At 38.8% G+C, this 23,728-nt stretch overlaps 1 protein-coding gene across 15 annotated transcripts in view; it reads left to right on the top strand.

Moving 5' to 3' along the window:
- The window catches only part of tpd52l2b (tpd52 like 2b), a 30,083-nt gene extending 6,429 nt beyond the window's left edge, over positions 1-23,654 (top strand). The window contains exons 4-10 of one of the 15 annotated variants that reach the window (XM_038721727.1): positions 2,571-2,630; positions 9,091-9,138; positions 12,522-12,623; positions 15,846-15,872; positions 17,840-17,884; positions 18,845-18,893; positions 20,160-23,654. In XM_038721727.1, the coding sequence (XP_038577655.1) occupies positions 2,571-2,630; positions 9,091-9,138; positions 12,522-12,623; positions 15,846-15,872; positions 17,840-17,884; positions 18,845-18,893; positions 20,160-20,240 (412 nt within the window). In that variant the 3' untranslated portion in view covers positions 20,241-23,654. Of the gene's footprint in view, positions 1-2,570; positions 2,631-9,090; positions 9,139-12,521; positions 12,624-15,845; positions 15,873-17,839; positions 17,885-18,844; positions 18,894-20,153 lie in introns of all 15 variants that reach the window. The other 14 variants (XM_038721728.1, XM_038721726.1, XM_038721725.1 and 11 more) reach the window with 14 other exon arrangements.
- Positions 23,655-23,728: the final 74 nt, after the last annotated feature.

Here is a 23,728-nt window from a genome sequence, read left to right as displayed (position 1 = left end):
TTTTAGTACTCCAAGCTTCTATAGATTATTTCATCGATGAGTCGTTGAAGAAGTACGTTTGCTTGGCGGCGGCGGCGAGGAGGAGGAGCCGTCTTGCTGTTGGTAGGCGACATAAATTAAGTTTTACGGTGGACGGACGGTAACATTACAGAGTTGTTTTCTTTTAGCTTGAAATAATACCATATTTGGACACTTTCTTCTTCGTCCCTCTCTTCCTCCACTTTGCAAACAGCGGCATCATAATCACGTCGTGTTCACACAGCGTAAGCGCGATGTGCAACAGTAATAAATGTCCGTGCGATATATTGTGCTATATAGTTATATGGATTAAACAAAGCCTTGATGCAAACAATTTGCGTTGATGCATTTTTAGTAATCAATTTAATCGATGAATTGTTTCAGCCCTAGTTTGGTTTAGTTATATACTATTTAATGCCTCGCCAACTATTTTGATAATCAATTCATCGGTTTGAGTAATTTCTTAAGAAAACACTTCTGATTCCAGCTTCTTAAATGTGAGTATTGTTTCTGTACTTTACTCTGCTATGACGATAAACTGAATATCTTTGTGTTGTGAACAAAACAAGGCGTTTGAGGACGTCATCTTGGGCTTTGGGAAACACTGATTGCCATTTTTTTTTTACCATTTTAGGACATTTAATAGACCAACCAACTTATTGAGAAAATTATCTTATAAATAATTGTTAGTTGTAGGTTGAACCTGAGCTACCATTCACCTCATGCGTACATTAAACAAGTAAGAGTTCTATAATTCATAATCTTCTAAAATAATGTCACCTAACGTATTTTTAGAACAAAATTTGACCCCAAATGACTTTAAGTCCAGTGAGATGATCCTTGAATCAGCCGTCCCTGCAGTCTCTGATGGCAACAGCGTTATCAGAAAGAACCAGTGACTCATCCTGTGACGCATCATAGCTTCTGAAGTCTTTTGATTATTGTCTGCAGAGGTTAACATATTATACGTAATTTTTGCAGTTTTTCATCTTGTAATACCACTTTTTTTTTAAACTGAGCAGCTGCTCCATTTGAAATGAAATTGCTTTAACATCATCAGATTTTGCCAGTTAATTTTAGTCACTAAAATAGTCAGGTATGATTACATGTGTTTAATTGAGTCGTGGTTATTATCCTCAGCAGGAGGCGTTCACACAGGGAAAAGATGGTTTGAAGAATCTTAATGAGTATGAAACAAACTTCTCTGTAAAATGATACTGCTGAAACTTACTGAGTTTTTCCAGGAACAACAGATCATTACAGTGCTCCATCTTAACTTACGGTGAAGATGAAACCATGTTATCTGCTTACGGGGATTCATAAAGTCTCTCTTAAGCCTTTTAATTATTCTATTTTGACATTTTCAGCTGCCCTATTTAGGAAACAAGTACACAGCATGATTCATGTTTCATTTGGTGGTTATGCAAACTTTTAAAAGGGTATTCTAGGAGATTTATAGATTTTATCAGTACTTTTATTAAATATAAATTCTTCCTGCATTAATTTGTGAGGATTAAACAGGTTTGTCTGACTCTTGAATAATGTTGGCTCTGGCTAAACAAACTCCTCTAATATTATCCTAAGAAATATAGAACAAATTACTCCTTAAATTCATTACACAGTGATAACACTTTTTTAAAGAGATTTAAACTATCCACTTTTTCTTATCATCTATGCTGTTTTTAAAATGAATCCTTTGGACAAAATTGTGGTGCACCAGATACCTTGATTACTGAGCTTTCCTAAGCTAATAGGTTAATATTCACGTTCATACCCCAATCAGAAATATCTCTGTGTATACACCAGCAAAATATACAAAATATTACTTTGGAAATGCATTTTTATAACAAATGGCAGAAACCAACAGTTAACAGAAAAAGGTATTAACTAGCTGCCATTAAGATGAATGTCAGCACAGGTTTATTATACAGTACACTTGACCCACCTAAGAAAATTAATGTTCCAGTATCTTAAATAATATTGGAACATTAATTGACACGTAAAAGCTCCTGTTGTTACCAGGAAACTGTTTTTGTTCCTGTCACAGTCGTGCATTTGCAAACCTTTAGGACACGATTGTTGCAGCAGCAAGTCATAAAAACAAGGGAGATAACTTTAATCCTTGAATGTCAGATCAGATCTGAGATAGTTCCATTTAGGGTCTCAGTGTGTTGTCCTGTATGAAACATCCTTAAAGGTGAAGCACTGAGTTTTCAATTTGCTCTTAGTATTGAGCCAACTTGCACAACATGAACTTGGTTTGTACTAATTTCTTGGGTTAAAGATGTTAGGTTTTCGCCCAGGAAATACAGGCTTAAAAACATTCCCACGGTGTGACTTGAATCCCTGTCTAGTCTACATTTTGACCTTCACTAATGACAGAAAGAAAAGACAGTTACATAATTATTAAAAATATTAAGACCATGTTTTGTCAGTAATTAAAAAAAAATAACCACATTGCCGTCATTGGATTTTCTAACCCAGGGTTCCTCTTGCTTGCTTTGCGTCCTTGCTGAACCACAGTGTAACACCTTCATGTCTCCTGTTTCTAGCTATGTGAGAACCACCGAGAAACTGGGCGAGTGGAGTGAGAGAGTTACCAGTTTGGATCTGTGAGTCCATGCACTGTTTGCTGCTCGCTCGCCGGTGAAGTCTGGGAGCTTCTGCTGTGTTTGCTCTCTCACGCTCTGACTTTTACTCACTCAGACACTCTCGATCCTTCTCCGTTCTCACCTTCTAACTATGTTTGGTAACACTTGCATTTCAACAGCTGCTGTTTAACTTCATGTCTGTTAGGGGGGACAAAGATTTATCTGTAGTCTGTCTGTTCTTTTTGCTCATGTTGCATGAGAAGCTTCCAGATGAGAAAGTGAATTGCTTTGTATTTCAGGTGTGATTGAGCTTCACAATGCAGAACTTATCTCAGTTTAGCAGCATTTCCTGTAACTGTGAGAATGTTTCTTTAAAGATGAAGGATTTTCCTCATTTGTTTGCAAGCTTTTCTGGGTCTAAGGAACCTACTTTGGCTGATTCAGGATCAGTACTCCTGCTGCTTGTCAGGGGCCTTCTGCATATGTGGCTAGACTTGTTGCACTGAAGTGGGATTTGATGTGTGTCAGTTCTGACCACTGAAGCCTGAGTTACATAACCAATTCAACAGAATGTGCGTTTGCCCACCTCTGACTCACCTTCTAGTGTTCGATAATCATAATTTCTTTACCTAATATATCATTCTCTGTTTTAAAATATCCCTTGAAGGTGGGGTAAGCAATTCTGGAGAAATCCAATTCCGTGACAAATACCATTATGTAGAGCGAACAATGACACAGCAAGTAATGTAACGGTAGCTAAGTTTTGGATTAACAAACTCTTGGTGAACTAAAAAAGTAAGCTGAATGTCCGCAAATCATCCAGCGTTACCTGACGCACAAATCATGGCTGGAGTATTGTTGTGTGGTTCGGACTGGGTCACTTTGTTTGTTTCCCATTTACAGAAGCAGGACTGTGTACAAACACTGAATTTTTTGCCCAGCGCACATAGAATGGACAGCGAGCGGATTGTGAGGAAATATTTGACAAAAAGACGTCTATTAGATTACAATCGCTTACCTACCTTCTTTTCTTTCTTTCTCTTCAGTTTTCTGTTTGAACATCCTTCCTATCCGTATCATCCATCTGTTCTTTTTTTAACTTCCTCTACCAGAGGTCAGGTGTCCTCTCTTCCTCCATCCTGAAGCGATGACAGATCCTCCTCTCTACTTCCCCTCAGAATCAACATTCTTTCATATTTTAGGCTTTCTCAGACGCTTCCTCTCTGCTTATGTTACTCTGAATCAGCATTTTTGTTTGCTACACAAAACCCTAACCCTGACTGTGAGAGCAGAGAAGGAAGAGCAGAGAAAGGTTTGTAATTAGAAGTCAAGGCTTGGTTATATTATAATCAGGCCACCCAGTGGTTATTCAGCTTGTGTGGCATCATTTATCAAGAAAGATTGTTTTTATTCTGTTTGTTTATCTAGATGACCCAAATTAAGCATTCATTTGTTAAGCCACACACTGGTAATGGTTGTCAGTTACATAATGTTCTTAGCCCGTTGGCTGATAAGCTAACTAAAATTAATTGGCACACAGTCGAAAAACAGAAATGATGATGCCTGTTAGTAATTAGCCATGTTCATGGATGGTTTATGAAACATCGACCCCTGGGCACAGACCTGTAAAAGCCAGAGTCTACAGGCTACATTTGCAGAAGGGTAACTCATTTTGCCGTGTGTGTCTGACGTTTATTTTTAACTATCTGAGTTGAGTTTCCTGGAGTTGGTTTGAGGTGGAGATTTTTAGAGGGTTCTGTGCTGCTGCTGAAAGAATCTAGAGTCTCAAGTCGGCAAGAAAAACATTAAATCAGTGAGTTTTCTGCCCGTTTCCACCAAGCTGCTGCTGCTGCTGCTGCTGCTAGGGCTGAAGCTAATGGAATTTTCCACGTGGCTGCTTCTGAAATGAACTGGATTGGCAAGCTCACTCAGCTAGGCAGCCTAACCTGACGGGGCGACGCTGCTGCTGACACTGTTCTTGACTTTTACACACACATACGCGCACGTGCACAAACAGCAGCAGGTGCACGGTCATGTTTTGTAGTGTTTGTTCTACTTTGGCACACAGAAATAGACGTACATGTCCGCTCTGTCATTTCCCCACACTCTTGTTTTGTTATTTTGTTCACCCACACAGACAGAATAATGGTGAATTATTAGACGTATTTGGCTAGAAAGCCAGAAACATAAGCGGGCAGGTGCATCATTATAAGTGTGTGTATCTCTTACCCACAGACGGGCTGCTCGGACTTGCTGCTGCAGGAACAAGTGGGAGGAGAGGAAAGGAATGTGTGTGAGAGAGATGGATGGAGGGAGGTCAAGAGGTGCATACAGAGCAAACTGATCTAAACAAAGAAGTAAATGGGTTATGAATTATGAATACACACAAAGACTCTTGAGTGGGTTGCCATGAAAACTGGAGTGGGTGGAGAACCAGTCAACTGTTGTACTCTGCTCAGTTAAATGTGTTTTAATAGCATAACAGTACAAATCAAACAGCATTTTTTTGCTTACCGCTATCCCTATAGCCTGGTGTGTATTTCACCTAACTGTGTAGTTCACTCAGTACGTGACGAAGAAAATTTTCACTCTGACTTCTCTTTCTACATTGTTATGCAGTTTTTACTGGATCAGCTGGTCTTTTTCAGTTTAGTATGTTCTCTGCTGTGAGACAAATACAGCCGTTAAACAGTCACGTTGTGTTTGGACAGACGGTGTACTGTGACAAGGCCGGTGTGTATGAAGTCACTGTGCTGTACTGTAAGCAGCATTGTGCTGATGTAAGTCAGGATATAGAGGCTGGCCTTGTCTGGGGCAGAGCCGTCTCCTGTTACTGTAATAGCATTGGGACCTGGGTTTAAAGTACCCCTGCTATCTGCTAGGTCATCTTTGATTTTAGTATTTGGTGAATTTGATTTGGTTCCTTTTGATGAAGTTTGAGTTCCTGTAGGTGCCACTTGTTTTCCACGCAAATCTTTTTCTGTTAAACCTGTTGCTGCAACTAGAAATATAAAATTTGTCCTCTACTGCGTGCACAAAGGTGGATTCACACTTGCACCTGTCTGCGAATAGAAGCTCCATCTCTCACTTTTTCACAAATTTTAAGAACAAGAATTTGCCGCTTTTGGTGCGAGCTCAAGCAGACTCTGAAATTCACAGGTGAACCTTTGCTAAGTGGCAAGGTGAGGTCACATTCCTTACTTTCATCCTGTTAACTTCTGTTGAAGCATCACTTTCATACATTGGTTGGAGTTTGGTTTGTATATTTATTTAGTGAGTGAATTTTGTTGAACGGAAAGGAAATGTGACTCTACCTGTAGGCCAATAGAAACAGTGCTACTACAAAAATAAACAGTTTACCCTCTCTGCTGAGGCGGTGTCATCGGGCTGAACGGCTGTATCTCTAGACTTACTTGGACGAAAACCGCGACAAGAATAACAACAAAAATGCTGCAATTTTAAATGAACATTTCAGAAAACATTTTTACCCTACCAAGATTGGTCAAAGAGGAATGTTGATATCGATGTTCCTATTTATCAGACCTATGAGGCAGTCACAACTTATGCTCACAAACATGTTCATAGTGCAGTATGTCAGAATATGCCTCTGCATTCGCTGACTGCCTGCACACAAGCTGAAAGTTACGGTTCTGTATCTCTGGAATGAGACTGAACCACTCTCCTTCAGTAGGATATCATCTTGTAAACAGCTGCCATGCGTCTCCAGTTTCTTTTAATAGACAAATTACATTAAAGCTTAAGTTTAAACTGCTCGCTGTGTTGATTGAGACATCACAGTGTTGGAATCAGGAGTCTTATTGTGTTCAAACATTGAGGGATCAAAACTGATGAATCTAGTTAGATCTGCTGTCGTTGTTTTGTTGGCTGTGCTTCCTTATCTTCTCTGCTATTGTTTTACAGAGCATTCAGCACAAACACACTTCCTCTGTTTTTCTAGATACCGTACAGGAAGGACTCCGTCTATGCATGTGTGTGTTTTAAGCTTGCTCTGTCGTTCAGTTGGAGATTGAGAGTTACTATGGCAAAGCAAGGCAAGTTTATTTGTATAGCACATTTGAGCAACAAGGCAGTTCAGTGGGCTTTACATAAAACATAAGCAACAATATGAAAATCCATTTAAATACAATGTGAAAAATTGATTTAATAAAAGGCAGCAGCAAAAAATGATTCGACAGACGGGAAGCCAGTGTAAAGACATCAGAACTGGGGTGATGTGATCCACTGTTTTCCATACTGAAGCATTAACTCTCAGAGCTTTTCCACTAACAGTGTGTTTATTTGCCCCTTTTCCCTCACAGCTTCCTGTAGAGTTGAAGTGGGTTGACCGCCCTTCTTATCACAGTGACACACAATTAGCTGAACACAGTTACTTGTAGTATTTAAGGGAAATCCTTTCCTGCTATCTGCATGTACTAGTGCTGTCTCAAATCAAGCCCTTCCATACTTGTGTTGCGTTTACACTGACTGTATGGCAAAATGCTGTGCATTACGAATACCCGTATGATGTACTCATAATGGAGGAACGCTACATACTTCTTACCCTAAACGCTCGGCATCTTGGCTACGTAGTGGAAGGGGAGGGACCACCAACCTGTTTGCACACGCCGTTTTTCCATCACTTTTTCTTAAAACTGCCAATATTTGAAATCTACTCAGTTCATTTCTCACCTCAAAACGTCTCAGAAGTGGATTTGGTGATGAAATAACGTATATAAAATTGTAAAAGAGAAAACTTTCTGTTGCTGGTCTCTGTCTGGCGCACGCAATGATGGAGTGAATAGTGACTATTCTCTCTGACCATTCGGTTGTCTGCTGTGTTTTCACGTCACATTTTAGTATCGCCTCAGCTCGCTTGGGACCTCAACGGAGGTGATACGGGGAAAAAAGTACCTGGTAGCAGGTACAGCTACAACTTTTCCACAATGGGAAAATCAAAAAAAAGGGTGGGCGAGCTGGTACTATGCAGCGGAAAGGACCGTGTACTTGTCAAAATGGCAGCTAAGGTAGATCGGTTGCGATGGCACACACAAGCAAATAAAAGTGTGTTCATTTTAAGGAACTTTAATTGAAGTCAAGTGAGCAAACAAGCCAGCAGATATTTTAGCAGGCAGCAGTCAAACGTTTGTGATAATGATCCGCCCTGTTACAATTCACCATTAAAAAGAAGAAGTGGTCAGATTTTCCGATAATCATTTCCCTTAAGTGCAGCCATGTTTGATTTGAGACAACACTACCCTGTCAAAATTCACACACTACACAGTACAAAGTGTACACATTACATTTTAGCATTTCTGTCAATAGATCCATTTACCTGTGACTGTTTGTCATCGGTTGCATATGTTTACTCCGTGTGATCAGTCCAGCTTGAGTGATATTTTTTCTTGATTTCTTTGTTTTTGTATAATTTTCATAATAAAAAAAGTCAAATGCAGGGAAAAAAAGTTTAGAGAAATGTCTTTAAAAAAATCTTTGCGCAGTGAATTTTTTACTTTCCCCTCCTATAATCTTGCGGTCATCTTGATCCTTAGGTTGGGAATTACTCATATAGATCATACATGCGCTAACAAAACTAAAGTTAATCTAACTTAAGTTTAGCAAGGGTATGTGATGATGGTAAACTCGTGGCACAAAATGGTCCGGATTGAAATGATTTTATCAGTTCCATAACAGACGGAAGTTCACCTGATGCCATCTCACCCTGTTGTAGTTATTTACTTCCTAGAACTTGAACCTGAAATGTTAGGCTGAGGGAGGAAACACTTGTTGTTATAGAAAGAATGTGATGTGATGCCATATTTACATTGCAAAGGAAGGAAGCATAGGTGTTTTATGAATTGAATTAAATTGATAAAATAACATTATTAGTGTAGTGCCATGTCTACTGTAAAGAGAGACATCTGATTTCATTATAGCAGATACACCACTAATTAACGCATATAGATGTGTTATTTGACTAAATCTAAATCTAATGGCATGCTGGGTTCGTAAGTTGCTATTGTTCTTCTACAGTTTAGATAAACAAGTGCTCTTTTATTCTGGTGGAAAGTAAACAGGTTCCCATCCCATTGACCTCATTTTGTGTGGGCCTTGTTGAGTATTCTGCAGTACAAAATGAAATTAGTCATTAAAACAGTCCTCTTAAAGTGTAAGTACATTTTATTCTTCCCATTGAAACTATATGTAGCAGATTCTCTGCTGAAAACTGACTTCTCAAAAGATCATTTATCATTGAATGTATATGGGCGAGACACAAAAGTGTTATGATTTTACATTGTGTTATGAAGTTAACGCTATTTCTCCTGTGAAGAAAAACCTACACCAACTACATCTGCGCACATCTACCAAACCCTTCAAATCCAGCCCGTAAAGCAAACGTTTGGTGGAAACTGTAACTCTACTGTACTGCATTGTGAGTGTGTGTCTCTTCCCCTGTGTCATTATCCTGCTGTTGTGTCTTCAGATATCTGTCTGCCTCAGCCACTTTGGATGACATTGCCCGCTCTGAAGCGTGAGTTGACCCCTTTCTCTTTTGTGTTCTTGTTTTGTTTTTGTAGAGGAGCTAAGGTTTCTTTTAAGTTTGGTTTTCTTTTTGCGGGACTTTTTTTTTTTTTTTCCCCTTCTTGTTTCTTGACTATACATGCTTTTTTTCTTCTGTTTTCATTTTGCTTCTGTGAGAGTGAGGGTGTTGCAGTAAGGTTAAAGTTAAATACAAGACATACATTTCATGCTCCAGATATGATGGATTTTAAATTACTGCTAAAATGATGAAATAGTATATACTGCAGCGAGTGTGGAAGGTCAACCATGTTAGTGGACACAGTTGTGTGCGTTGCACCCGCTTATCTCCAAAATTGTATTTGCTCAACCTGTGTGAACCATCTGCTGCTGACACTTGATGTGTGTTTTGAGTGTCTCAGTTCATGATGATGTTGGCTTTTACCCAGTCTGCGTGTGTGCAAACAAACTGCCAGCGAGGGAGTGTTTTATTTCAACCTGTTGGCAGCTTTTGCCAGTCTGGCTGTATTTGAGTGGGTATAACGTGAATATTTCTGAGCGTGTGCGTGCAAGCCCATATTAGCAGGTGTAGTTTGACCACATCTGCTGACCTATTTAATTCCAGTCGCCCTGGTGGATTCCTGTAGACTAGCCAACTTCCCAGCTGTCCTTCTTAAAGGAATAGTTCAACATTTTGCTTATAAATCCTTACAAATACTGGCTTTTGTTCCGAGGGTTAGATGAGGTCAATCCTAATCTAATGTCTATACATTAAATATGACTATTGAGCCAGGATGTGCTTAGCTTAGTTTAGCTTAACACATGGACTGGAGAGCGCCAGCTTAGCCATTTCCCCGTGCAACAAATTGAAAACATGTTTGTAATATTGTATTTTTTAGGACTTCATGTGCAAGACAGTTGAGCAAAAGTATAAAAACACCTGCACCCCATGCAAGTTGTCGTACACAGCTATGGACGGTGCTTCAACGAAGTAGAGAACAGACATCCTATCAGACGAATTTATCAGTTTCAGCAGAGATGGATCAGTAAAGTCTGCACACCGTTTAATCTCCTGCTGTTTGTGTTTACTGATATCTGCAGACAGCTGCTAACAAGTGTTAGCTAACCTGCACACACTGACAGCAAATCTACCCACTTATGGTTGGTTACTTTTAGACTGCACCACTTTTCATTTACATTTTCATGATGTACACATTTTTCATATTGCACAAAAACACAAATTCTAATGAGTTAAATTAATTTGATAGAACTTACCTAACTTACATCATGGCAGGAACCAGAGCAGATCAGATCTTCAACTGGTGGTTACTCTTTAGTGTTACTTTCAGTAACCAGAACCATGTCTGTTTTGGCAGCCTGGAAGGAGCTTTAGGCCTTAAATTCTTAGTTTTCAGTATGACATATTTGGGAACCAGAAATATACACGTCAGACAAGAGTAAACAGGAGCTCTGGCAGACTGCAAACAGCAGGAATGTGCTAAAACACAAAGTGGGATAATGGTAACTCAATATCACTGATGTACTGGGTTTCAGCTTGAGACAAGTGAAGCATACCAGTCAGTTTTAAATGCTGGACAAACAGGATGCCATGGTTTTAAATACATCTTTATTCAGTTTGCTCTGATATATCTTAAAACTTAGCTCAAACAATAGAAAGGATCTGAGTAAAAACAGCATAACAAATATCCCTCAGATCAGTAATGGTTAATATTTTATATTTTTATCTGCAACCCACATGTTAATTTTTAACATTAGGCATCTAAATTAGAGATCTGAATACCTGCATGCTGAGGTTTCTGAGTTTTATCTTAAGAGGTATGATCCACCACACCCAGCCTGTTACACAAAACAGCTACTGCATTATTCAAGCCGATGTTGTGAAACCGAAATTCCCCCCTTCAAGTTTATTTACTGAGCTATTACACAGTAAGTGGCTCGAGTCCAACAGTAGGACAAAGGTATTATACTTCAAGGTGGATTGTTATTTCATCCACTTAGTTCAGTCCTGTTAAAAATATCCTGGCCGTGTTTTCCGCCTGAAAATGTTCTCTGTCTCTTATCAAAGAGAAGCACTCTTGACTTCCCATAAGTAAAAGAATCACTTTTTTTAACATGGTATCTTAGTGTGCAAGATGCGGCCGTGTTAGTTTAAAGCATTCAAAAAACATCAGTAGAACTTTAAGAAGTAACCGTTGTGATGTCAAGGATGACTGTTTTGTGTTGCAGAGATATCTACTCAAGTTAGCATGCTAACAAGTTTTTTTTTTTTTGTCTAATAAATAAACAAAATAAATTTCCTTTTTAAACTGAAAAGTAAACCGTACGTCTTCTGAATTTTTCTCTTTGATCGAACTAATTGCTTAACTCATCTTAAAACAAACTTGAAAGAATGAATGTCTTTGAGGAGAGAGTTGAAAATTGTACGCCATTATGCCCATTTGATCAGTTACTGTGATTCTCTCCTTTCTCTTTTGAGCCCGCCGCTCAAGAGTAGCTAATTGGAACAGCTAAAAACACTTTTGCCTTTAGATGTATTTGGTTGACATGTCGAATGAACAATTTTGTTTTCATCATACACCAAATTTTACACATTTTTATAATGTGTGTCAAAAAATACTGTTCACATTGTGATGCTTGATATGTAACCACACTAAGAAGTGGGTTTGTGAGCTTAAGTGTTTGATTTTGCCATCACGCTCTGTCCTCCATTGTGCTGAAATAAACAGACACATCGCAAGTCCTTGGTTGCCTTTAATGCGAATGGGTTTCTCTGCTTCTGCGGTGTTTCTGGTGGAATATTTTGGACTTCATGCTGAAATTTACTAACTCTTCATAGAGACAGTAGATGCTAAGAAAAAAAAAAAGAAAAAAAAGGAAGCGCTCTCCTGTTTGTTTTGTAGATGTCAAATTCAGGTTGGTAATCACACAAATGTTGGTACATTTAAAAAAAAAAAACAAAAAAAATCTGTTATGTCTGTATTTCTGTGTGAATACTAACCATTGTGGGGTGGTGAATGCTGTGCTTCTTCATTCATGGGACGATGCAGTAACTTAAATCACTGTTAGTTTTTGTTTTCGTGTTCGCTGTGTACAAATTGTTTGGTCTGATTTACCTTTTGTCTTTTTTTACCCTCCTGTCCCTACACTCTCCCATCCATCTGACATGATCTTCTTCTTGCTGTCTTTTGTCTTTTTCTTTCCTCTATTCATCCGCCTGTCCTTGTTACTTCGTTTCTCTCTTCCCCCTCCTTTTCGCTGTCCCACATCTTCTTTTCATTTCATTCCAACCTTCTGTCCTACTTCCTCTTTTCTCCATTGTTCCCTTTCCATTCTTCATTCTGTTCCCACCTCTTCATCCCTCCCTCCCTTATGCAGATACAAGAAAACTCAGGAGACTCTTTCCCAGGCGGGACAGAAGACCAGTGCAGCTTTCACCACAGTGGGCACGGTCATCAGCAAGAGGCTGGGCGACATGAGGTATGATGCAGCAGAGCCAAAATGCCTGATGCTCTGGCTAGGTTACAAGAACAAATGAGCAGAGTGGACAGTGTTGAAACAAAGATCCTAAGCGAAGGACATCGGACAACAGAGCCATATTTATTCTGGGACAACAGAAGCAGATAAAGTTAGCTAAATTAAATACAGTCTACATAAGCAAACTAAATATATGTGTGTGTGAACAGTTAACAAAATCTAATGACACACCTGAAGCTAGTATCTTGGTTATGTTTGGGTTTCTGGAGTTGGTGCATGTAAACATCATATCCTCACTTCAGAAACCTGGATCTGATCTGCTAATAGTTAGTCAGTAAAACAAAACATGTGATCAGAAAGATACACAGGGTGAAACTTGATATGAAGGCTGTGTTTCATGGCAGTGCTGCTCTTCCATTACTGGTGATAAGAGCAAAAGCAAACAGCAGAGCAGTAAATGCAGCTGGAAGCTGCATGTGATGGGACAAAGACAGAAACCTGGTTACGCTCAACATCACCAGGTTAATTTGTTTTCATGTGAATTTCATATCCTAAATATGATCAAAACCAGGATAACGCTCATAGCTGTGGTATTGGTAATCATAAACATACTTATAGTCAGCTGAATATTTGGTTACAGTGACACTGTCCACGGCTCTTTTGTTTTTTTCCCCCTTTGTAGCACAGAATTTGTCTCATTGTGCTGACCAGTGATCAGCTTCTTATGCCTCTCCTGTCCTCTAAGCTTAAAGGGGAACTTCTGTATTTTTCAATCTAAACCCCATTTTCCCATGTTTTTGGGTCTATGTGATTAATTGGGACAACATTTTTAGAAATCGGTCCAGTTTTGAGCGAGTGAGCTGCAATGTAATCCATGTATATCTACTAAAGTGCTTGTTTTTGCCACCGACAGGCTGAGATTGTTATTAGATAGGTTGTTATAAGGATCCTTTTTGTTTAATCAGAAACAGAAAAATAGTAATTTTACCTCTCTGGTTATACTTCTGCCTCAGTTGCTTTGTGTTGTTCTGTGACTTTGGTGTTTTTAACCATTTAAAACCCAAAACAACAATAACACAAACAAACCAGCACCTACCATGTTCTGCAAGGTAAAGTTGCTGTTTTTATTAATGGAGTCCGGGGGCTTTTATGAGAGCGATATAGCGACTGTGTCTGTTTTCAAATTTCTTCAGATGTCAAATGTTGTCAGACCGTTACATTAATAATCTGAGCCCTTCAGTGACTAAAACAAGCACTTCAGGGATGTACATTGACAGGGCGAAATTACCTGAGAGCATTACGTTGCAGCCCTGTTTCACTGGTGCCCACTGTACTGGACCAGTTTCAAATAAGTCACGCAGACAAAAAAAACATGATAAACTAAGGTCGAGGTTGAAAAATACCGAACTTACCCTTTTAAGTAGTAGTGTTGTAGATAATCTGCAGAACTAACTCTCAACTCAAGGGATGGTTTAACTTGATTTAAAGTGAAGGCCCACTCGTATGTCTTGGCATAAAAATTTATTTTGGAGCCAATTGAATATAAAATGGCATAAGTTCAGTAAATTAGGTTTGTTTTACAATAGTTGAACCACCCATGTAATGTAGAAACCTTTTTGACCCTGAAATCACCCTTGGTAGTGTGTTTGTTTTACTTCAAACTGCACAGGCGTCTTTGCAAGAATCCCTCAGGCCAGACTTACAGAACCAAACGCAAGAAAACAGTAGTGACAAGACAAGACAAGTGTGATTGAGGGGTGAGAAAGAGAAAACATGTAGCTGTGGAAAAACAGACTCTAACCACTAACTCCTTCATATCTCTCTTGTTGACTCACACAGCCGTCTGTAATTATATTGATGTTGCCATTTATCCACCCACATTGATATTTGCTCTTCGTGCAAGTGTGTGTGTGAGGAGGCGATACATGGCTGACAAATGTGTGTGCACCTGTACTTTGTTCACGTCTCACACAGTAAATCACTTTTCAGCATTTTTGCTTTTACTCTTTGTGTGTCTGCATGTCCACCACTGCATGTTGCCTGCTTTCCATTTGTTCAAGTGCTTCCTCTGTAGCTGAAAAAGTCTTTAAATGCCCCTGTTTTCCTCCTAGATACATGTAGATATGTAGTGCAGGTTGTGTTGCTTAAACACGTGTACTCTGGAAAATGAGAAGAAACGCATTCCTCTTACTTTGTACACACTGTACTGGAACTGCACAGTAATTCAGCTCAAACAGGACCAAAATATTAAGGATAAAGAGGTCTGTGCTTCAGATTACAGTAAACTCTTTTACCTCAGTTGCTTAGACAGGCCCAGTTAATGCAAACCTCCTCCTTGTTTACCTGTTGTCTTGATAAATTCAGAGTAGTGTCCATTTCCACAGCATTAAATCCATCAAAACAACATCAGTGTTAAGCTTCACTTCCTCCAGAGTTTTCACATTAAAGGCCTTGCAGCCTTCCTTTTTATAAGTAGGGGTTTTAATGTGAAAAAGCATCAGGAAGTGTTGGGTTTTGTTGACGGTAGCTTAACATTGATCAGGAATACAGCAAAGAAGAAACAACTGGAATTAATTAGAGTATGAAAACATTACATCTTGTGAGTGGTGAGTATAACTTAATGATAATAATAAAGTGTTTCACAAAAGATAACACGGCAAAAACAAAAGTGGCAGGCAACACCACCATTAAAGATTAAATACATGGGGACTATAAAAGATGCAAATAAAAATGGAATTGACTACAAAAATAAGACTAGAATAAATAGAAACTTTATATAACTTAGATAAAATGAACAGCTCAGATAAAACCAGGTTACGCCTTCCGATAAAAGTGCCTTTTTAAAAGAAGACACTGACTCTGAGAGCCTTACTTCCTCGGGCAGGTTGTTCCCGAGCCTCGGGGGGCCCTGACGGCAAAAGCTCTGTCCTCCTTTAGTTCTAAGCCAAGACACAGGAGGAGACAGAAAACCCCTGCTGGAAGAGCCTTAAAAGTAGATAGGGTAAACTTTTCATCAGCTGTACCTGGTGTCCTTAGTTACACAGCAAACACATCCCCGCTCTGCTTTCTTCTTCCTGATCTCCCTGCTGATAACATCGCTGTATCTCCCCTGTGTGTTGTGCTTGTTGACTGTTCTTCTGCTATTGGCTTATGTGCGCTCTCTCTCTCTCTCCTTGTCTTTTTTTTATTTATTTTTTTAAATTGCTGCCTTGGTTTGACCTGCAGAGCTCTACCTTTCTCTAACTCCTTTAGGTAAGACTAACATGACAACAAAGAGTTTAATCACACAGTGGCCTGAAATCATAACCTCATCATAGAGGTTAAGCTCTGCCATGTTTTGCTATTGATACTTTTGCTTTTTCCAAACTGCCATTTACTTTTGGCAGTTATAGATGTGAAACCTTGCATCTTCTATTATTTTATTCCTTTAATGTATTTTTTTTCTCCCAGATACTTTAGCATGTCCTTTGCTATTACTTTAACAAAACTGTAGTTCTTTGCAGGATTTACTGATATCCTGTTATGTTGCTTATCATTAGCATTTCATTAATCATTATTAATGATTAGTACTTATATTTAAAGTTGGTGTTTGAGTGAAATCTGCTGGATAACATTCAGAATTGGAAAGCTTTATCATCATTGAACGTAGTTTTAGTGATTTAGTGCAACTCCCCTCAATGTACAGTCAGTGAAGATAAAAAATAAATAAATGATCGACAGAAATTCACAAAAGGTTAAAAACTGGAATCAGCAGGAGTAAAGGATATTGCACAGTCCATGTATCTATAGAGATGGATATATATATATATATATATATATATATAGTAGAAATTCCAGTTCAAATTATGATAACATAACTCTTATGTTACATTGTGCTAACCCTATTTTATGGTAATTCTGTAAAATAAAAATTTTGGTAATGTCTCCTGGAAAGAATGAGGTAATCTGATTATTTGAGTGTAGTTAGTTGTGTTGAGTGTAGAAGCAGTCTCGAAGAATTAGCTTCATTCAAACTTAAGAAATAGTCATTTACTATTTGCTTTTTATTAACAGCTTTCATTTATGTTGAATCAGACAGGTGCATCTAAAATAATTTAATATTATGGAAAAGTTGATTTTCTTTAATTTAAAGAGGTGGTATTCTGCTCTGAACTGCCTGAAAACAGCTTGTTTGTAGTCCAGCCGCTTCCCTTTCATCCTTGTGACGACACAGTGATGAAAGCTAAATTCGCCTCATAGCGCTCGCCAAGCGGCTACTCCGACACGCCCTCAAAAACACCGGTGGAAGCTGCAGCACACAGCTCTGCTCTCCCTTCCAAACACTAGCTACCCTCCAGGCAGTCAGTGGACAGGAAGTTGTTACTGTGATGTAGAGACAGAGCTCAGTTATAACTTTATGGATGAAAGATACTTTTGTTACAGATTAATAACTCACCACTCTGAAACTCTTGCTCCAGTCCGTGGTGCTAAGCTGATAAGGGGAACATAGCTGAACCGAAGCCGTGATTTTAAGGACCCGCCCTACTCTGCTTCTGATTGGCTAGTAGTCCTTAACTAGGAACTGTGCATGTGCAACTCCCAACAAAGATCATGAAGAGAAAAAACGAAGTCTTCAACACAGGGTGAAAAGAGGAACTGCAGCAATATGCTGTATGGGGGAAAAAAACTATTTGTTTTTAAATTAAACCGTGTAAACCTGTTCTGGTACAACCCCTAAATAAGATTTTGAACCGGTAAATGGGCATAATACCACCTCTTTAATTCAAAAAGTGAAATAATTTTTTTTTTTAATCTTGATTATCACAGCTCATGGAAATTAAAACTTCAGTATCTCCAAACTATTTACTACCTACTAATTTTAGAATAAAGAATTTTATAATACATAAATGTTGACCTGAGAAAAGCTCTAATAAGCTAATTAACTCAAAACAGTCTGAAAAAGATTGTAATTTTAAGAGAAATTGGCACCAATCAAAAGGCTACTAATCATCTGTGTCACAGTCTTTTGTTTACAGTAATTAAACAAAGCTAGTACTATTTATTTCTGTTTTTACTATTCAAAGTACATGTGAATTGGAAATGAAGCCACGTGTCCAGGACTAACTGGAAACACCTACAGCACACTAACTGCTGTATGAACTCTGTCTGTGTGTGCAGGCTACTGCTCGCTTGCTTTCTAACACTTGCACTTCTCTCTTCTCTCTTTAACGCTTACAAAGTAGCAACTATTCCATTCGCCACTCGATAAGTATGCCCGCCATGAGGTAAAGTAACACACACACACCTGCAACAGTCAGTGTAACATGCATTACTTTTACCTGTATCTCTGCTGCATGCTGTTTATCTGTTGATGGCTGACAATTCTGCTTTCTTGGCCAGGTTTCTTAACCACGAGGTCTTTTAGGTTGAGTAACACTGGCCCATCACTAGAGGTGACTATTCTCTTGTGTCGGACCAGCGTTACTCAACCTAAAAGATTGATTCTGGGTCTGATTTGACCCCCAGACCATCGCAGTGGTCTTCGTGATTCTTGGCTGGTCTGGACAGATTATCCTGTAGTGTGAGGGGTTTTACAGACCTCATCATCATCATAATAATAATATTTATTTTTTATGAAGCCAATTTATAAAATGAAACCTCATCCCGGTGAGCAGAGCAGAATTTATTCCTATCTTGTCGTCTCAGTTGTGTAAACCGTATTCAAACACTAATTGGCAAGAGGATCCAGTCTGACGGCATGAAAATGTTTTCTTTATTTGATTCATTACTTGCTTATGATGTGTTGAACATGCCGAGCCATGTAGGGCTGCCGTGAAATGCTGAATTTAATGTTAATGTGTTCTTCTTTTGAATCATTTTGCTTAGTGTTCAGTGTGTTCCTCAGTTGATTGGACAATAACATTATTTTGTAAAATGAACTGAAATCATTTTCTGCACTCAGTGTAGACAGGAAACATGTGTAGGTCCGTTTAAGTATGGCTGGAATGGAGCATAACACTAAAGAGAACAGCCTTTAATAATAATAATAGCCTGAAACAATTGTTTATAATTTGGTAAATGCAATACAGCCTTTTCTTTAATTGCTTTTATTTGTAGGTTTTATGAAGTTTCCATTTTTTACTGTCACCAACCGGTGTTGCTGCCTTTTTAATAACTGTAATATCACTAAATGTACTGTCAACGTGTGTTTTTTATGAACGTAACATCGTGTCTCTGTCCTGCAGGAACTCTGCGACCTTCAAGTCATTTGAAGATAAAATGGGGAACCTGAAGGTGAGCAGGCTAAATAACATCACAACAGGCTGTGTTTTGTTCTGTAAGCTTGGTGGAATTGGTTAGTAGAAAGTTAAGTTTTCTTCTTCACGTCTGGCTTTACATGTTTATCGGAAGAGGATTTTATTCCATATTCTTTTTTAAAAGAGCTACCAGTGGCATTTAATATCAGTAAATTATTACCAAGTTAACATTAAAATCAGTTGCTGATGGTTATTCTTTTGATAAACCGATTGATTAGTCGACTAATAATTTCAGCTCTAGTTCATCTTTCCATTGTTGTGTTTGAAAAAGTCAAAAATGGGCCAGCTTACTAACCAGTGAGGAGAAGGATCGAATGTCACTTTCAGGGATGTAAAAAAAAAAAAAACATGATGTGATTCTGTCTGGTGATATTTTTGGCTTTGTAACAATTCATTTTACAAAATACTTGTTTGGACGTTGTATTTGTCCTCATTTCCATCTCAGTGAAAGCAAATGCTCAAATGATGGAGACGAGAGCCATGTCCCAGATCCAGAACACATACTAATACAGTTTATACCACATACTAATATTCATAGAATACTGTTTTAGTGTTTAGTATCAATGAAAATAAACATATTTTAGGGGTATGGATCTCACAAAAAGATCGATGCATCAAAATGTTGATACATGATTTATTTCTTCTCATTTTCTGCTACTATTAAAACAGTGTATTTGTAACAATCCCTGATTTAAAATAAAGAGATGCATTTACTTCCATTATCTTTGCGTTTAGTTAGACGACTTACATCAGGAAGTATAAATGCTAAATTTCTTTATTTAAAAAAACAAAATAAATAAAAAATGTAAACATTCATCGGTGGCTCATTGGCCATAATTCTTGCTAAAAGAGTTAATGCACTCAAATACTGGTATAGTGTTAATAAGAACATAATAGTAAGTAATGATCCATCTTAACATTGAACTAATGATAATTCCTGATCTGCAGCTTATGCTCGTTAATACATGGCAGACTCAACGGACTAATCTTATTGACTTTTTTTTTATTTTATGGACTTAAAAACCTGCTTAGATTTAATATGTAGGATGCATTTGGGACATGCTAATGGATTTTAGAAGTGGGTCCCCCCGCCTTCTGTAAACATCTCCTCCAGGAAACGGACACTAATGAGTCATTATATTACCGCTGACGATCAATAACACTCTGGTCTGTTTCCTCTCTCTTGTCACCCTCTTTCCTCCCTCCCTCTCTCCCTCTCTCTCTCCCGTCTCGTCAGTATAAGGTTGTCGGCCCCAGGGGAAACGGAGAGGCCGCCAGCTCCCCCACCGACACCACCCCCACTCAGGACAACCCACCTTTCTGAACGCATCCCTCCTCTTCCTCCTCGCTGCCACCTTGCTCACGACCTGAGACTGTACTGTTATCACCTCACATCGCAGAGTCAGCCCTGACCTTTGACCCTCCACCTCACCGCCTCGCCACCACTCACTTTGCCCCCCTCCCCAAGGTCTGTAAACACTGACAGGCGGACTCGTGGGTTTGAGCTGGGACGAGCTTTCCCCCGACAGTCCCATCGCTGCTGATTCCCGTTCTTCTGCCTCGCTGTTGCAGAAAAGGAGAATGTTTTGTTGATGTCTAAACCTGAATGATTTACAGACCTTGATTTGTTACATCACCGCCTCCTGCCTCTACTTCCTCCCCAGTTAGACCCTCACCCCTTTGTTACTCCAAATAAGTTAAGACACTCTTGTCTCCTGCACTCCTCAGGCATCTTTTGTTAAACAGGTTGATGCTGTTTTAGCAAATCACCTTGCGAAAGACAAAAGCTAATAAGGCATTATAAGATGTCAGGTTCTTAAACTGACCTTCATCTTTCATTCTGGGATTTCTTAAAGAGACAGCTACAGTGATACATAAGGCTGGATTACAGAGGGGGGCAAAGAGGGGCCCAAATACACCAGGCTCGCTGTGCACCAGTTGGTTTGAGATAACATGACTTACGTGCATGTTGGTTGAACGTACAGTGCATTTTGATTTTTGCCCTGCAGCCCCGTGGTGTGTTAATCCGGCCATGATGATAAATCAAAAAGTAACGCAGCAGGTGCATCTTTGGGCCCCAACTCAGAGTTTAGGAACCAAGATATTTACAGACTGAGGGTGGAGGAGCATTTTTACAGGCATAAGCAAGATGGCGATTTATATGCCAGTTAAACCTACTAATTCTGTCTTCTTGTTTCTGACTTCTATCAACTACTTAAATCATGCATTCACACTGTGAGCACCACAGAATCCAGATCCCACGCTTTCTCAAACTTGCATCACCGCGGTGTGATGCAGGCCACACTCACAGGTTAGAGGTTAGTCTGGGGAGGGGTTTGCAGGATCCAGCACATCTCACCCCTCTTAGACCTACTACTGCTACATGCATGTGCATATCTCATCTCATCAGTTGTATAATAGCCGATCATGCAAAGACGACCGAGGTCTCGTATAACACCCGAAAACACCCCAAGATGTAAAAACAGGAAAAAAAACAAACCATTTTGTATTAAAACTATTTTACACTGCTTTGCATAATGTTTTTACATAACTTTTATCAATATGTATAAATATATATGAATAAATATATTGTCACTGATGCTGCCGTACGGTAGTTATCAGGTTGGGAGGTTTAAGGAAAAGCACGGGAAGCTAAACAAACTTAAAAAATGTGGGAAAACAAAAACCCTATGGGTCAGTTTCACAGGCATGCGTGTAGGTCTGGAGTTTTTTTTTTTTTTTTTCTGTTTCAAGTATATATGTGGTCTAAAAGATTTTTCCGTGTCCGTGAAACTGACTTGTTAATGAGCGGCAGCCGTCTGGGCGTGAGACCCATCAGAACGAGGCAAGAAGGAACAAAATCAAATTGGTTTCATTTGACAAACTGGAGGTTTGACTTCAGATGTACGCCACCATTTGCAAGTCAAACTGAACCTCTCGAGGCTTGAAAATGTTTTCGAAACCAATTTGACTGAGTTTCTTTTTTACCCTTGTTTGACTGCTGCTCCCTTTTTTTTCTTTTTTTTTTTTTTGGTTAACGCACAACACGATGCTTTGCTGTGTACACTACCTGGTGAATGTCAACGCTTCTCTATCGGCCTTACTCACTTTAAATGTTTCACCTTTTTATTATAATTTAGCTGGTAGAAAAGAAATGGTTTGTTTCCTTTTCTTTTTGTTTAAGTTGTACCGACTGGTTCGATTGAAGGAAGGGGAGTTCACAAAATGTGTCATGGAAAATATCTTTCTGCCAACAACCCCTTAATGCACACAAATGCACTCCTGTTAACACACTAAATGCCCTGAATGCACACACAAGGCCAAACTTACACAAACGTTTTGTACAAAATCACTGTTGCTCTTACCGTTGTGCGCCTATTGTGACCACTTAGTGATAAAACGGAAGCTCTTAACAAACTACACGGCCTCAAAAACCGTGACCGCAAAACCTAAAAGCACAGAGTTCTGCAGCACCGTCACTTTTCTGTTGAACATTAAAAAGAAGATGATATATTTGATTATTTTCCAACATTGCTGATAAAAGGACAACATCTCCTCTAGTGGTTGGACAAAATGTTGCACTGTTTTCCCCAAACAAAAACATACAGAGCAAAGTCTTCTAAATATTGCCAAAGTTGTCTCATATTGTTGCTCAATCTTGAGTTGCTGGTAAGGCGATCTTGGTAGATTTTCTCAAGGCACTGGCGGTGTTTCAATGTTGCCTCCCGCATTGCCAAAAATCTTGAATCCTGGCTCAGCAATAGTGCAATGTCTCAAACTGCATGAGTGGCAAATGTTATGTTTTTTTTGCTGAGGCAGTAGAAAAGCGTAAATATAGAGTTATGTCCCTTTGGATAATTAAATAATTTAAGCCAACTTGCTTGTAGACCATCAAAAAGAGCAGAAAATATATATTTAAACAAACGTTGACCAGATAAAATAGTTTGAGCTAAACTACAGTGAACAAACACAGAGTGATAAAACACAGCTTATAAATGAAACTGTCAAACTGCTTCAAAACTGCTGCCAGTGTATCATAACTTTAAGTGTATTTTCTTGTTTGCGTTGATCATTTTGGTAGTTTATATATTCCTGTTAGGTGAATTGTTTTTGTTTTTTTGGCTTTCCTTCTGTCAGGAGAGGTGGACTTTGTACAAATGATTTGCCATCAGTTAAAAACAAGTTGCCAATATTTAAACATCTGTTACAGAATCTCTCTCTCTCTCTCTCTTTCTGCCTCTCAATCTCATGAAGTCTCTCATGAAGACTTTCTGCTTTGCCAAGATGGAAAAATGCAGATGCACACTACAAGAAATATTAATCTTGACTCATTTACTTCAGGGTTTACTCCTAAAATCTTATTTTTCTCACACAAAGTGGAGGTATCTCCACTGTACAGAGTGATCTCACTCTGAAAAATCAGATTTAAAGACTGAACTAAATGACTTGTTAAGATGGACTTTTTTGCAGTGTAGCTGCGATCAGTTGGGAGGCTGGCGAATAAAAAAGGATGATGTACTTTTGTTTTGGGAGCCATTGGCAAGTGCAGCACATGACGAGCACGCTGCAGAGACTGGACGCCAGTAGAGTACTTATAGCTTTATTTAGGTCCTGGGCCTAGCTGATGTAGAATATCAAAAGGGATCAGATTTGGAAGATTTATGGTGAATGAATTAAAAACATTTTTCTGGTTTTGTTGTATATGTTTGGATATCAATAAAGCATTCCTTTAAATGAATGAGTGGTGTTTTGTCAGTGTTTTTTAAATCTCTCCTTGAATTCTGCTAAAAAGGTCACCGAATTTACAAGTTA

The sequence above is a fragment of the Micropterus salmoides genome, unplaced genomic scaffold, assembly GCF_014851395.1.
Source record: "Micropterus salmoides isolate LMB-PRFRI ecotype aquatic unplaced genomic scaffold, ASM1485139v1 Ms_hic_scaffold_16, whole genome shotgun sequence".
In the NCBI taxonomy this organism is placed as follows: Eukaryota; Metazoa; Chordata; class Actinopteri; order Centrarchiformes; family Centrarchidae; genus Micropterus; species Micropterus salmoides.
Note: the sequence above shows the minus strand (reverse complement) of the source record. Positions and strands in the feature narration are given on the sequence as shown.